This window comes from Sceloporus occidentalis, unplaced genomic scaffold, assembly GCF_023333645.1.
Source record: "Sceloporus occidentalis isolate IW3139 unplaced genomic scaffold, rSceOcc1.0.p SCAF_42, whole genome shotgun sequence".
Classification (NCBI taxonomy): domain Eukaryota; kingdom Metazoa; phylum Chordata; class Lepidosauria; order Squamata; family Phrynosomatidae; genus Sceloporus; species Sceloporus occidentalis.
In genome coordinates this window covers 669,734-685,532 of record NW_028317022.1, presented here as the reverse complement: position 1 = coordinate 685,532, position 15,799 = coordinate 669,734, and the positions used below count along the sequence as shown (strand labels likewise).

Below are 15,799 nucleotides of genomic sequence, written 5' to 3'. Positions count from 1 at the left end.
GATCCCAACAAATTCTGGGGGAGTTCCTGACCCTTGATCATAGAAATGCCATAGAAAAGTGATCAGACATTCTAAGAGATGTACAGTCAGTTCTGCTAAATCTGTTAATTACATGGGATTAACCAAGTACATTGTCTTCAACCAAAAGAATAATGGCACAGGAAGCCAAGCATAAAAGACCAATTTCCTGTTGTACAGAGGAGAATAGATACATAAATCTGTATGTGTAACTTATTTAATCACATTCATGAGAATTTAAAGATGAGAGAACAATAAAAGCATGATAACAATGAAGTAGGTGGTAACCTCCGTTCCACGTTCAGTAGTTATCTGGGAGGCAGCAATTGCTTGGGGTTGATGTGATTTGTTTGCTTGGTAATTAAAAGAGATAGTAAAGACCGTTGTGTCATATCTGTAATACCATATTACTATGATATTTCTTTCTTGTTTTCTAAAGAATTGGAAAACCAAAAGAAACACTCTAGCCATTATTCTTCCTTGATGGGGCTGTACAAAACATTGGAGTGTTTCTTTAAAATATACATTTATATACAGACAATTATTTCCACAAACATTCATGATGTACTTGAGACTACTTGAAACTACTTTCAAAATGCATATGCTCCCCTCAGAAGACATCTAGAAAATAAATTACCGATTTATTAAGAAAAAAAATTGTTATTGTAAGATAATGAATATAATATACGGTACATAATATTGAAAATGTGTATTATACAATTTCTTCATGCACCCTACAATATAATTTTTTTTTAATTGTAATCAAGTTTTACTGTTCCTTTAAGATTTGTACAGATGATATGTATGTTCCCTCAAGTTAGCACAGTTATATTGTACATGTACACAAGAATCACTATAAATATGTTAAGCATTTATGGAGAAGATTTATGACAAATTTGTTTGGAGGCCACTGCCTTTAAGGAATCAGATGTTCTTGACATGACTAATTATAACAATGTTCAGTTTGTACTGTCATGTTTCATAAAACACTGTGGCTTTGTTAAAGCTGTAGATTATGTTTGATCTCAGCAGTGCTCTTTTAAAAATGCATTTGATATGGTTGCTCTGGGGCTTGAAATTCCTGGCTCTGGTTGGGCCATGTGTTAATGGATGGATACCACATTTGTGTGCTGTGAAGTAGTATTGCAATGTTAAAAAAATCTACAAATGTTTTGGGTAAAGTGAGAGCAATTTGATTACTATTTTCCAGTATTGTACCAGTGACAAATATATACACAATAAATATCAGAGAAATTCTTTTTTTTTTTTCTTTGGCTTTACTATTTTATGTAAACTTTCAAAAGTGTTTCCTTTTTATATTTGTTTCTTTTGTTACCAGTGTTTCCACAATTGTGAAAGGTTCTCTTAATAGTTCAAATATTCTGTAGCAAATCCACAATGGTTGGACCTTCGCCTTAAGCCTCGTCCTATGTGACCAACAATTCCCACACTCACAAGGCTTTCATGTAGATAGAGATTAGATGAAAACTGTCCCAACAAGATACATGATGAAGTGTCTATATATCTAGTCACTCAAGAGCAGCATATTGCGAATAAATGTGGAAGTTGGTAGCCGGGCGCCTCCATACTCTTAGATGCTTCTGGCATAAGATGACCTGCGTAGCTGAACCACCAGCTTCCATTAAGAGGCAATTCCTGCTGCCTTACTATGTCCAGTAGAAACTACACACAAATGACCTGTGTCATTTTTATAGCTAATCAAACTGAGCTTATATATAATACTGCATCAAATATTGTTTCAATTTTGTGATGCAAAATCTATAATTTTGGACTACTAATTTCAGTACTTGAATGTGGTTTGGCCAATGTTATACAAACATACTTACTGTGCTGTTTTTCAGAAATCTGGCCACAGTTTTTAGTGGAGAATACATATGGAATTAATGCCATGGGGAATGTTTCTGGAATTAATTTCCTTCAAATAAGCTCTTAACCAGAACAAGACTTTTTAAAAATGGCTCGGAACCTTTAGTTGTGATAATTATTCTCTGTAAATTACTCTCTTAGCTAATAGTTGTAGAGTACATTAGAAGTAACTAAATCCATAGGTTCTTAAATATGATCCTCATGGATTTAAAACAGGATGTCCTTTATGACTTATGTTGGCCAAGTGGAGACTCTTTTCTGGGCAAACTTTATAGTTTTTGTGATCTTAAAAATGTTAAACTCACTTTTTTGGGTAATACTGTGTTGATTCAGCCGCAACCTTTTTCCTTTTTCGTACTGGTTCAATCCATGCCTGTAAGTAATTATTTAAATTAATTACGTCTGATTATGGTTGTAGATTTGTGCCTAAATTCAGAAGGTATACGGATTAAAAAATCTTTATGCTTTAGAAGCATAGTTTTCTTAAACACTAGAATACTTGCATACACATTTTGGCCTTGGTTTATTAATAATAATCAACAATATTTTATGAATGAAAAACCCTCTCAAACAGTAAGAGTTGGAGCTGAATCATCCACCTGTCAGAGTTCAGGACCGAGCATCTGTACTGATGCATGTGACAACTTCTTCTCCGTTTCTCGACTATCTGGTTCAACTTGTGCATAGGTCACTGAAGCAGATACACTTAGTAGATTGTAAATTTGCAAGAGCAGGGCCCTCCTTGCCTTCTGTACCAGTTCATAAGTATCAAGAACTACAGATATTACAACTAGGCTACCTGGATTACTTGCTTATCACTAACAGTGACCAAAATACCAAGATCTTCTATATACCGTATTGGCTCGGATATAGGCCGCCCCCGTATATAGGCCGCACCCTAAAAGTTTGGTGCTTTTTTAAAGAAAAAGTTTTTTCTTTAAAAAAGCACCAAAAAAACATGCTGCCACTCTGTCTCTCCCCCCCCGAGATATGCTGCCACTCTGTCTCCCCCCCCGAGATATGCTGCCACTCTGTCTCCCCCCCCAGATATGCTGCCACTGTCCTCCTCCCCCCCGAGATATGCTGCCACTGTCCTCCCCCCCCGAGATATGCTGCCACTGTCCTCCTCCTCCTCCCCCCCCGAGATATGCTGCCACTCTGCCCCCCCCCCCCCCCGACTTACCAGAGCAGACTCCCGGGTATCTTGCGGGGCCGACGGGGGACATCTACGCAATACGCGTATACAACTTCCGGTGCCGGCACTCAGCGGATGTGCCGGTACCGGAAGTTGTATACGCGTATTGCGTAGATGTCCCCCGCCGGCCCCGCAAGACACCCGGGAGTCTGCTGTGGTAAGTCTTGGGGGCAGAGGTAAAATGCATCGTGCGGACGGTCACCGGCTGCGGCGATGCGGGTAAACAACCTCCGCAGCCGGTGACCGTCCGCACGATGGGCTTAGACAACCTCCCGTGCCGGCACCGCCCCCCCCCGTGGAAAGTGCTGGCAGGGGAGGCTGTCTAAGCGTATCGGGGAGTAGGATGCAGGTTCCCTGCACCGCTGCGGGGGATCTGTATCCTAACCCCGCTGCCTGCCCGGCGCTAGACCCCGAATATAGGCCGCACCCCCACTTTAAAGACTTAAAGTGGGGGGGAAAAGTGCGGCCTATATTCGAGCCAATACGGTACTTGTACAACTGGGATTTGCAAAGGTCTCCACTCATCCGTTTCACACAGTAATAAGAGATTGTATCTTAGAGTAGGCAGTTTCCTAGAGACTGTATTTCTTCACTGGCTTCCACTCCTGTAATAACCTGTTTGTTTCACTGCACAACTTCCCTGTAATGACTTCTCTGGCTCTCAGTAAACCAATTTCTGTGTCTATCATTATCCTTGCACTGTATGATCTCTTTGCAATAAATTCATTACCTGCTCCCAAGAATATACTAGGAGCAAATTATTATGTCTTCTTTCCTATGCCTTTGGGTTAGCAAGCTGGTGCTATCTGAATCAGCAGCACGACTGCTAATATGTACAGCTCCAGTCTTTTTATGGAACATAAATATACTGTATGTATGTATGTATATATATATATATATATATATATATATATTATACATACGCTAAATGAATATTCAATTCTGATACAAATTCATATGAAAGTGTCTTATTAGTTTTGCAATGTATTTACAGGGAAAAAAAATTCAGGGATCAATGATACAGTGTATGCTTTAATAATCCATGTTTCTGCACAATTCAGCCAATGTTTGGCTTGCAAACTGTGCATTTCTTTCTTGCACCAGCACATCATAAATTTCCTTGCTTAAGTATGTCCGGACACATCGGAGATCAACTTATATGAACAGCAGCCAATAACATGTATGTTAGCAGGATGTTAGTGCTACATGATATGATAGCAGACTAGCCCACCTATGAGAAGCATATTTAGGTACACTTCCTGCTTCAATAGAAGCCAGCAGAAGGAGGGAAATTAGATGGTTATTTTCTAACAACGAAAAATCGCATGCCTGAAACAATTTTCATAAACTAAAATGTATTGCAGTCCATGCAAAATACACTTTAGTATTAAGACATGTTTTATTTAATTTACTGCTGTGTATTTTTTTTTATAAGTTTGAAGAAGATTTTAGAAACGTTTTTTTAATTGTAAGACAGCATTCTTAAAGCAATGCAGGTGTTGTGTTTCATTCCCTAGTATAATGACAGTTAACCATTTGGAATTGTTATGCCACATTAGCTTCTGGCATTTTTTTTTCTAATTGCCCTGGCTGTCATTTTTAATAGACTATGTTATTTTTTTCAAATCTGTTTACACTAAGCGTATTAAATCCTTTTGAGCTTCTGCCTGAGCGCAATTATGGGATATCAAAAGAGATTTTAAAGAGATAATGTCCTATGGCAGGAATTTTTGGTTGCTTACGCGACAAGCACAACTGGAACACCTGAGCTTAAATATGAGGACCACTGTGGAATTCTCTATGGAATTATTCACGTAGATTCAGCTGTGCTGTTGTAGGTTAAAACTTACAATTCATGCCCCTGAGACTATGTATTTATAAGTTATACATTTTTTTTTGTTTTCAATTCGCCTTTTGTTTCTTGCTTTATTCCCCTTCAATTTTCTGTGTTGCTGGTATACAGAACGATATCTCATGGGAAGCCAGTGGTATTTGTTGTTATAATACAAGACCAAAACTGCTGCCTTGTAAAGTGCTATTAATTGGTAGAGGTGAAAAGGCCAGAAGTGGTAGATCTCATAAGAACCCTTCAGTAGACTCCAAAAATCTTTAAAATATTGTGTAAACAGGAACAAAAATCAGTTGCTTCATTTGTAGTATCCCTTTACGGGTGCAACATATAGACACATTTTGTAAAATTGGTTTATTTGTGTAAAAAAAATTTGAGCAAATTAAGCAAACAAAATGAAAAAGAAATTAGAATATCCCTGCTAATAACAGGGTTTTTTTTTATATTTGTTGCTATGGTAATTGTTCTATGTTTATAACTTTGCTTCAAATATACTTTATAATTAGTGTGACCCTTTATGTGTTACAAACCATGACAGGTGGACTTTGTATAGGCTGGCATATGTTTTCAGAGAGGGCTGCTTTGGACATAGTTGAGTGTTGTCTTGATCTGCTAGCAACATCTGCTGATTTGTCTATCTTTCAATTTATTGAGCTTAAGGTTTAATGGCAGGTAGATGCACACAAAATAATTGAGGCCTCTATATATTACAATTGAACTTATGGATACAAACATAAAATCATGACTGACTTCACCAAAGTGAGCAGAGACAGACTAGGGCTTAGAATCAGGCCTTGCACAGTGGTCAATAAATTACACACGTGTGCCCACCTGCTAGATACACTTTTGAAGAGTGTGACCATGTATATCCAACTGGTGCTCCCACACTATATGATGGGATCTACCATCCAAGTGGAAATAAAGGTATGTAGGAGGAGCATTTAGGCAACCATCCACTAGGAATTTTTCCCAGGTACATATAAGCTACACAGCTGTATGAAAAATAAATTATATTAACTAATATTTCAGCAGAACATAACACTTTTTGTTCATAATTCATATTTTTTTATCCTTGTTTCAGGTGAAGGTCATGGTGAGAATTTGTTCCACACTTGTGGGAGAGTCTACGGATTCCAGTTCCTTTCTCAAAGCTGATCCACGAAAAAAGCAGATCACATTGTACGACCCATTGTCATGTGGCGGCCAGAATGCATTTCAAAAGAGAGGAAGCCAGATACCCCCTAAAATGTTTGCTTTTGATGCTGTATTCCCACAAGATGCCTCACAGGTAGGTGAAATTGGGCTGGGTGTTACATAATTTCTGCAGTATAGTACTTCAGAAATATCTTCCAGGTTTTCCCATTATATTATGCCTAATAGTTTATAATATTATTTGTTAAATTGCTTTTTTTGTTGTTACCATTTGTGTAACAGACGCCCCCTCATTGGTGTCCAGTGGGGGCCACTAAGTTCCTCCCAAGCAAGGCATACCACTTGGCCTGTGGGCCATGCTCCCTCAGTTCTAACACACTGACTAAGCCTTAGCATCAGCATATGATGCCATTTCCCAGTGCTCAGACACAGGCAGTGTGTTACTGTGTTTTAGTATATGTGTGTATGTTACAGTGTGTGTATAAGTATGTTACTGTGTGTGTATTTGTGTGTAAGCATTTTACTGTATATGCAAAAATGCTAATGAACTTCCTGTTTCGCAGCCAATGAAGGTAGATGTATGTGTGTTTAACTATGGTTGTGTGTGTTACAGTGTGTGTGTGTGCTAGTATGTTCATGAGTGCAAGTAAGTATGTTTGTGTGTATGTGTGTGTGCGCATTTGTGTTTTAGTACAATCATATGTTAGTGAGTGTAAATATGTCACTGTATGAGGATGTTAGTATGTGTGTGTAAGTATGTTACTGTGTGTGTAGCAAGAGCTTGGGGGCTCCGCACCGTAAGCCTTACAGGGAGGCTGTGGCATTTTTTTTTTGTTACGCTGCCAATCTTTGTGGACCTGCATTTCCGGGGGATAGAACGATTTATAAACTTAACTCAAAGTATAGTGGCATTCAGCAAACCACTGAAACTGGTTCAAATAGTAATTGCAGTCACTACTCACCATGACCAACTAAATACATGAAGCCAGGAACTGATAGGCAGGTCTCAATGAGTAAACAACAATAGGACTGGAGAGTTGCTGATGTCTATAAGATGCTCGTTTGAGCAGGGCTATCCTTACCCCTTGTTTCTGTAAGTTGAACTGTTATGTTATATACTACTGGTTATGTTTACCCATTGTACAGCAATGCGAAATATGATGGCACTATATAAAATAAAATATAATAATAAAACTTGTGTACTGCATATAAGTAGAGAACACTTTTGTTATTTAAATGAAAAAAGGCATCTGGTTAAAGGCGTTTAGTTCATTCTGATATTACTGATTAGAATTGATTTGGAAACTCTCCAACAATTTAAATATCATGAATGGAGAATTTGCAGGAGATTTGTGGTTTCAGCTCCTTTCATTATACACTAGAAAGTTCCACGACTCTCCTATAAACTCTCCTGTCATCTCTCCCTTTAGTGATTAAACCCCTTTGTTTTAACTTAGTGTTGATAGAGAGTAAAGAGGGACAGATGGATTTTGGGTCAAAAAGGAAGAATCTCTCACCTCTGAGTGTTATGGATATAGGGTCATGGCTGTTAAATGATTTAATTGTAATTTTGAGAGCGGAATAACAAGATCCAATTGTGCAGGTCTTCTGTTACTGCTTCTTTAAACCCATATAAATGCTTATTACTACAAAATGGAAATCAGTTTTGTCGTGACCCTACTGCTACTGCTAATGCTGACATGAATCACAGCATTAAAAGCAACTGGCTGTATCCTAATCAACTAACTGACTGCCATTTTAGGAAGCTTGTACAGTAAGCCAATTGTATTCACTAGCGGATCATTACTAATTCAACTCTGGTGTTTGCTCACTGTAAAGTAAAAACTCAGCCTGTCTTCAACACATTAAATCACAGCTCATTAATTTGCAATTCAAGTGCATTTTATGCTTTTAAACATTAAAAAGTCTTCCCTAAATTTTATATAGCCCATAAATATCTGGTCGGTAATATACCGAGCCACAGAGCGGCATGAGAGCGTCCGCTGCAGGTTAGTAATAGAGCTGATTATATCTGTGCCAGAATTCATGAATTGTAATGAAGCAACCTCAGCATTCTGTGTGCAGAGTGTATCGTTTATGCGATTCTTGTGTTGATTTTATCATGAACATGCGAGCCAGAGGAAAAGCAGACTTTGCAGATATTTCTTCCCCTCAGCATGTGTGGAGAACGGCACTGAAGCGGACAATCAAGCTGTTTCTGCCACACTTTCCTGCTTAGGTGGTCTTTTTCTATGTTAAAATACCTGATATCGTTGACTGGGCCTGTAAAAAATCATTGTGACACGGAGAGGTCTGACACAGGCACTTAAAGAGGAACCACCACATTCCAGATTATCCTAATTCATGATATCATGATTTACAGATATATATATACTAAACATACTTTTCTAATTCTCATTAAATTTTTTTATGTTGTGCTATTTGTGAAAGTGACCATCTTGATGCATGTATCAACATCGCTGCTATGTCAATGCATAAATGTAAAATCAACCCATTAGAAGATCCATAAACCATCTTCACATCTTCCTTTACAAAGAATATTTCAAGAACGACCATTCCTGGCTTCTTTCTATCCGTGATTTTGATACTTTTGTTTGCAGAGTCCTTGGTAGCTCTCCCTTTTGCCCCATGTTATAGGAGAACTCTCACTAAACAGTTTTGTTACTACTATAAGCAGTGGCATATTCTGGCTTAGGTTGACTATTCCTATGGTGGCAAGACCAGGGTGGTGGCTGCCCTTCTGCCGCATAACAGGGAGACAGATAGCTCTATTTGGGGGATCAGACTCCATTAATACCACTACTTAATGGGCAGGTTGAATGGGAGAGCACAGTCTTCCATAGTTTCCTTCTCCACTTTCTTTAAAAGTGAAGCAGTGGGATATGACATCATATCCCAACGCCCAGTAGTAAGGGCAGTGAAGGAGGGGGCTGCAGCACTGCTCTTGGCCTTACCCGAAGATAGATACACCACTGACTATCAGATAATAATGCAAAAGTATTGTTTTCTTTTTTTAACCGTCCTAGCTTTTGCGTTATATGTTTTCAGTCATTTAAATATTAACTTATATATAACAATTATACTGACTTAAAACAAAAAACACAAGTTATATAAAGTTTATATAAACTGCTTACCTGCCCAGGGTGGCAGACCTGGTTCCAACCACTGCGGGTTTCCTATGAGCATCAAAAGATAATTTCAATACCTACGTAATTTCTGTAATTTAGTTCATAGGTTGTATTTTCATGGTTGAGAGACAAATAGTTAATGTTTGGGGTACTTTTTGGGGAATATATTACTAAACATACTTAATAAGTAAAAGGACATGATGCATTGCCATTAGGGCAGATCCAATATCCCCGGATCAAAGCATTTGGCTTTAATGTTTAGGTTCTCATTTCACTTAAGGAGTTAATGTGTTGGCTTTGGCTGTCTAACTCCGCAGATGTATTTTAAATGTTAACATCTATATAACATCTTTTATCAGAGCATTTTTTCTATATTGATATACCTGACAAGGGAATTTTAATCTATAGGGATCTGTTATTAAAGTGTGTCTGGTGGTGCTACATGCCATTTCAAGTGTACTTACCAGGTTATTACTTTTTTAAATTAATTTATGAAGTCATTGATTTTTTAGTAGGAGTTAAGGAAAGCACCAGGCATTTTTTGTTCATTTTAGTTGAATCATTTAAGCTGAAATATTTATTGTTCCATAAACTAATAAAAGGGGTTCTTTGGTACGACGGATAAAAATGACTAAAGACAGCCTAAGATCGCTTTTTAGTCTGGGTTGTGTGATAGGAGCATAGTTTTTCATTGTGCATTTTAAAATATGGAATGCTGATCATATATGTCTAATAAAAAAAACCATATATTTGAGTCTGCATATTCACGTGTTTCTCCTTATCATCTCTGCATGTAACAGGCGGAAGTATGTGCTGGTACTGTGGCAGAGGTCATCCAGTCTGTGGTGAATGGAGCAGATGGCTGTGTCTTCTGCTTTGGTCATTCCAAGCTTGGTGAGTATTGTCTTACCTTTAAGGACTAAAAAAACTTCAAGAACTTAAACCATAAATATAGGTTTTGTTGAAGGGACTCCTAAAATATATTTGCCGCCATAAAATGATAAACTATATCAAAGAATACAATAGATACTGTAGACTGAGATAATCAATTAATTTATAGGAAATAAGTGGACAGCAAACAATGAGTTGGCGTGACTAATCATGTCAGATGCTCTATGTTCATTTTAAACCTTTTAGGCCTTCTAGAATCATTGTGCCGTGTGTTTCAAATCCAAAATTATCAGAAAAATCAAGTTCAATGTTAGGACAGTTAATATACTTGATAGCTAAAACCCATAACTTTTACTCTTCTGATGATTTTAAGAAAATGTGCATGTCCAACATTTTCTAGGTAGCTCAGAGGTTATGAAATAACAAGGGAGGGAAGGCAAGTATGACAGATGGACAGATATCCCTTAGAGTGATCTTAAATATTTTAGGCTACTACTACTACATGTAATCCACATATAACCAATCAGTCCTTGGGTTCATTGGGTTTTTCATTGGCATCTGGATATATTTGAGCTCATACAATCTTATAGACTTTTTTCTGAACTTGTTTGTTTTTTGTTTATTATTGTTAAATTCAGTATTTCTATTTCATTTTTGACATGTTTTATAACTAAAATTGGACATGTAAAGATCTTCCCATGTAGTGGGTAGACTTAAATCTGTCAGTCTGGTCATTGCTACTGAAGTGTCTACCAGGTTAAACTTGATAGTTTTCTTTTTACTGCTGCTCCCAAAATCGCCCCATATTCAGGGGCCAGCTCATGTATGCAAGAGGAACTTACTGAGGTCATTCGTTAATAATACATAGTGAATTTGGAGCTGAAATCTTCAGCTGTAATGCAAGCTCACAATTTGGTAAATATCCTTTATGTTGTCACAGCCCAAAATTCCCAGGAAGTAAAGAATGACACCATTTTGTTTCTGTAGGAGCTGACTCTGTCCCTTTCCCTTTTAGGCTGCCTGATGGTGTTCATGGCTCATCTTAAATTGCCATGCATTATTTGACATTAGAGTTCAATAGTATAACTTTCTCAAAACTAGGATGATATCACTGTCTCCAGTTTTCATTCCCCGTCAAGTGTTTTTTTTTATGGATGACAGAGAAGATAAGGATTTCAAACTCAGCCATGCAGATAAGTTAGTTCCAAGATTGTGTCAGGCATAGACATGGTCTATGCATATGTATAAATCAGTGCAATGTTCTTTTTAAAAGATCCATATTTTGTGTGGGTGTTGCTTTTAAACATTAGTTTAAGTACTCCATTCATCAAAATGGCTTTTTTAGTAAACAGTGAGGGTAATACACATACCAAGACTCTGCTTGTACTCAGTTGTCCATATTACATAATTTATGTACAAATACAGTGTTAAAACCACTTGAAACAAGTATTTTCGGTTGAATATACGGTCCTCACGATGATGTTTGCCTGCAGGGAAGTCCTACACTATGATTGGCAAGGATGATTCCATGCAGAATCTTGGTATCATCCCTTGTGCTATTTCATGGCTCTTTAAGTTGATTAATGAACGGAAGGAAAAAACAGGAGCCCGTTTCTCGGTCAGAGTGTCAGCAGTTGAAGTGTGGGGGAAAGAAGAGAATCTGAGAGACCTACTGTCTGAAGTGGCTACGGGTAGTCTACAGGACGGACAGTCACCTGGAGTTTATCTGTGCGAGGACCCTATATGTGGCATGCAGGTAAACAGAATCTTGTCCACAGAATAGCTACACCTGTGAGACCTAAGATGTGAAATGACATATTACCATAATAATGTTAAAATGTGAAATTTGTTCTCAGTGATAATGACTTTAAACATGTTGAAAGTTATATTTGTTCAGGTAAACTTATCCTATGCTACAATGACACTAAAATACAAATGAGCAGTTTTTGCTTTACTGTAAATGATACATAAAGCATGACTTAAATCTATTAGACAAGTAATGCCAATTACTGTTAATATTGATCCCAAGAGATTGTCTGAGCCATTGAAGTGTTCTACCCAGAATTCTCTCTGTCTTTAGCTCCAGAACCAGAGTGAGCTTCGGGCTCCCACTGCAGAGAAAGCAGCATTCTTTCTGGATGCCGCTATTGCTTCACGCAGGAGCAGCCAAAAGGACTGTGATGAGGAAGACCACAGAAACTCGCACATGCTTTTTACTTTGCACATTTACCAGTATCGCATGGAAAAAAGTGGAAAAGGAGGAAGTAAGTACTGATTTTTCATCTAAGAATAACACATTCACTGGATTAAGAAAGGCCTGCTCTGTATTCCTGACGTCAAGTAACCTAGTCAGTGAACTCAGTCAGTTCTCCATATTTCTAAAAAATAAACATTATGAACCTCAGATAATTGCATGTGTTTAAGGATCCAGGCTCAGCAGTCTTAAGAGGTACACTAAATCAGGACTGTCCACGTCCATTCCTTGGAATTAGAATTCAGTTCAGGTTTCTAGGTAGAGCGTTACATGTTTCTTAGTGGTACACAAATTAAACTAAATTTTAATTAAAATAAAACAAAATGAAAGTCATAAAACTATGCAGAGGTTCCACTAATGGTATGACTAGACTGTTGAAGGTCCAAGTAACAAGTAGTTTCTGTGTGTGGGAGCTACAGGAGGGTTCTTTGATTTTATGGGCCTTAAGCAATGATATGTAGAAGGGGCCTCATCTCAAGTACAAGTGATGGTAATGGTAAATAGGCATATACCAAGGAACACAATACTTATGATCACAAATATGTTTAAGAAAATATATGTTGCAGTATCCCTCTCCCAGCCTCTGAGGGCTCACTGGTTCATATTTATTATCGCCACCCCCAGAAAACCCCTTCTCAGAATACCTTTCCCTGGGCCAGTCTCTGGTGTCCACTATGCATGAGTAAGTGTAGTTTATTATTATTTTAACCCCTGTTATCACCTAAACATATAGTAGTCAGAGAATTTAGATCACTAGGTGAATTACTTCACATTGTAAAACTTCATCCTGTTTACCTCTACATAGGTTTGGTTAGCAGAGAAATTTTCTTACACCTCAGCACACAGAGGCCTAGAATGCTTGTAAGGCAGGCTACATCTGCATGGTTTTTCTGCATTCAAAAGTTGCCCTAAAACCTACAACAAAGGAAATTATATTTCCAATCATATTATTAAAATATACAAAATGTATTTTAAAAGAAAAATCAAGAATTGTTTCTGTATTATCATATGGAACATATTCATCACATGGTCACCAATTGTCCATAATATAATAAATAAGAACTGTAAAGGTAGGGGAGCTGCCATGGGCTAGGACTAGGACAGAGACCACCGTAAAAACGCCAATGGCCTTACCAAGAAGTGGTGCTTCTACATAAACAAATTAATTTACCACTGAGTAAATTAACATCACTCTGAACTGGCATTGAAAGATGATGGTCTGTTTTGGGGGATTACATCACACCTTTTTTCAAATCTAGAAACTGTTAAACCAATACAAGTTTGGTATTTAGAAGCATTTCTAGATTGGTTAAGGGGTTAGGTTTTTATCAGACTAATCCAACTATGAATACTCATTTGGAAGAACTGGCAGAAAAAAATGTCTGCCTGCGCTGCCTCTAAAACAGAATAGACAAATGCGTGAGAACACTTACATTTAGGCTTTCATTCAAATCTCTAAAACTGTAAAATTAGCAAACAGACACTAGATTTAGTTTTGGAAGCTTCCAAATACCCACAGGGTCTGAGCCTCAGCTTGGTTTTTGCAATTGGCTGCACTATATGCTTGATATGGAATTGTAGGTTTAACTAATTAATATTGTATGAGCTGCGGAATGATACAATATATCTCCTGCTGGGTAATGCTCTTAGTATGGTAGCCAAGGCAGGTGGTTGGGAAAACCATTGTGAAACGCAGCAATTTGTCACTTTTTAATTGAATGGTCAGTCCCCGGACATTATTTATTTGTCCTTCTCTAATTAGGCAAATTTACACATTTTGGTTCAATCCATCTTCTCCAGCTTGCATTATTAACGATAATGTTAATTTCTAACCCAGTCACTATTCAATACTAAACCTACAGTCTAATCTAATGAAAAGTGTATCTGGAAGTGAGAGATAAAAGGCTTGTACAGTGTATGTCTGTCTGTGTGCGTGAAAAAGTTCCTGGCTTCATTCCTTCCCTCCTTGTAACCTTAGAAAAGCCACCTTATTCTCGATGCCATGAACACCAAAATCAAAATTATTATCTAATGCTATGTACAATATAGATGGGGTTGCTATGGAAACATTTTTTTTTTTTTGCCTTGACTCGTTCCACAACCGCTCCATCACCAGTCATTATGTGCTACTGAACTGCCAGAGTGGTTGTATGCAGAAAATATATAATGGTGCAAATAGGTAATTTACCAATAGAAGTAAATCACAGTGTAAGCTCACATAGAACAGATATACGCTTTGAATGGTTTGTAAATTAAACGCAAGGAAAACCTTTGTAAACCCTGATTCAATACAATAATTGCAAACAAAATATTTTGTATAATTTTATTACAGATAGATAGATATATAACATTAAAATTATATTTTTATAAAATATATTTATTTTTTTTACACAGATAACAATGCACATGTCAGCACATTATGTCTTGCTGGAAAGCTGACAAAAATAGTGTATTATTTTGCTGATAAACTGTTGTTGCAATGTATATATCAAATGACCATTTTATGTAGTCGGCAGTGGCTGTATTTATTACATTGTATGGAGTAGGGTGTTGGATCATTAGATGCAAATAACATAAATGTAGACATTTTGAGGTTATAAATATGGAAGGGTATCTTCAGAGTTAGACATACTATTACTGTTGCAATTATTCATTTTCTAATTATTTTATCACAGTACATCCAAACAGCCATCAGCTAATAGTATTAAGAGGCAGCCAATGGCTTCCTGTTAAACTACAATGAATTATTCGGAATGTCATTACATTGTAGGCGAAGCAACAATAAGAATTAGGAAAGTAACTTCTCTAGACTAACCAAAACATATTAGAACAACAATCAAATGTATAACAGTAAATACTTTGGATTTAGATTATTTTTTATTACATTAATGATGTATGCTGAAAAGAATAAGATACCTTAACATGAAAGGAACAAATTGCCATAATTATTCTAAATATATTTTTTTACCTCATTAGAGTGACAAAGCTAATTTTAGTGGAGAGTCTTCAAATTGTGAACTGGTAATGCAAACAGTTTTGTGTGGCAAATGTTTGACATGAAACATTCCCAATGAAAAAGTGTTTTGCATTCTTGAATGTTTCTGCCTTAAAAGGTCAAGAATTGAAACCTACTTTATCAATATATACCAGCAGAATTAACGACCTTTCATCAGCCTTCAAAGGATAATCAGTTTACCATTTTTCCCTTTTTTTTTGTTCCTCTTCATGGCAGTGTCTGGAGGTCGTAGCCGATTGCATCTTATTGATTTGGGGAGTTGTGTCAAAGCACTGAGCAAGAACAGAGATGGAGGCGCTGGGCTTTGTCTGTCACTATCGGCTCTCGGAAATGTCATTCTTGCGCTGGTCAATGGAAGCAAGCACATTCCATACAAGTAAGCGACCTT

At 37.2% G+C, this 15,799-nt stretch overlaps 1 protein-coding gene across 1 annotated transcript in view; it reads left to right on the top strand.

Annotated features, from left to right (window-relative positions):
* Window positions 1–15,799, top strand: part of LOC149289849 (kinesin-like protein KIF26B) — a 176,471-nt gene that overhangs the window by 137,153 nt on the left and 23,519 nt on the right. Inside the window, exons 6-10 of the mRNA XM_089490123.1 lie at window positions 6,031–6,237; window positions 10,051–10,144; window positions 11,635–11,897; window positions 12,222–12,405; window positions 15,628–15,787. Of these exons, the coding sequence (XP_089346249.1) occupies window positions 6,031–6,237; window positions 10,051–10,144; window positions 11,635–11,897; window positions 12,222–12,405; window positions 15,628–15,787 (908 nt within the window). The remainder of the gene's footprint in view (window positions 1–6,030; window positions 6,238–10,050; window positions 10,145–11,634; window positions 11,898–12,221; window positions 12,406–15,627; window positions 15,788–15,799) is intronic.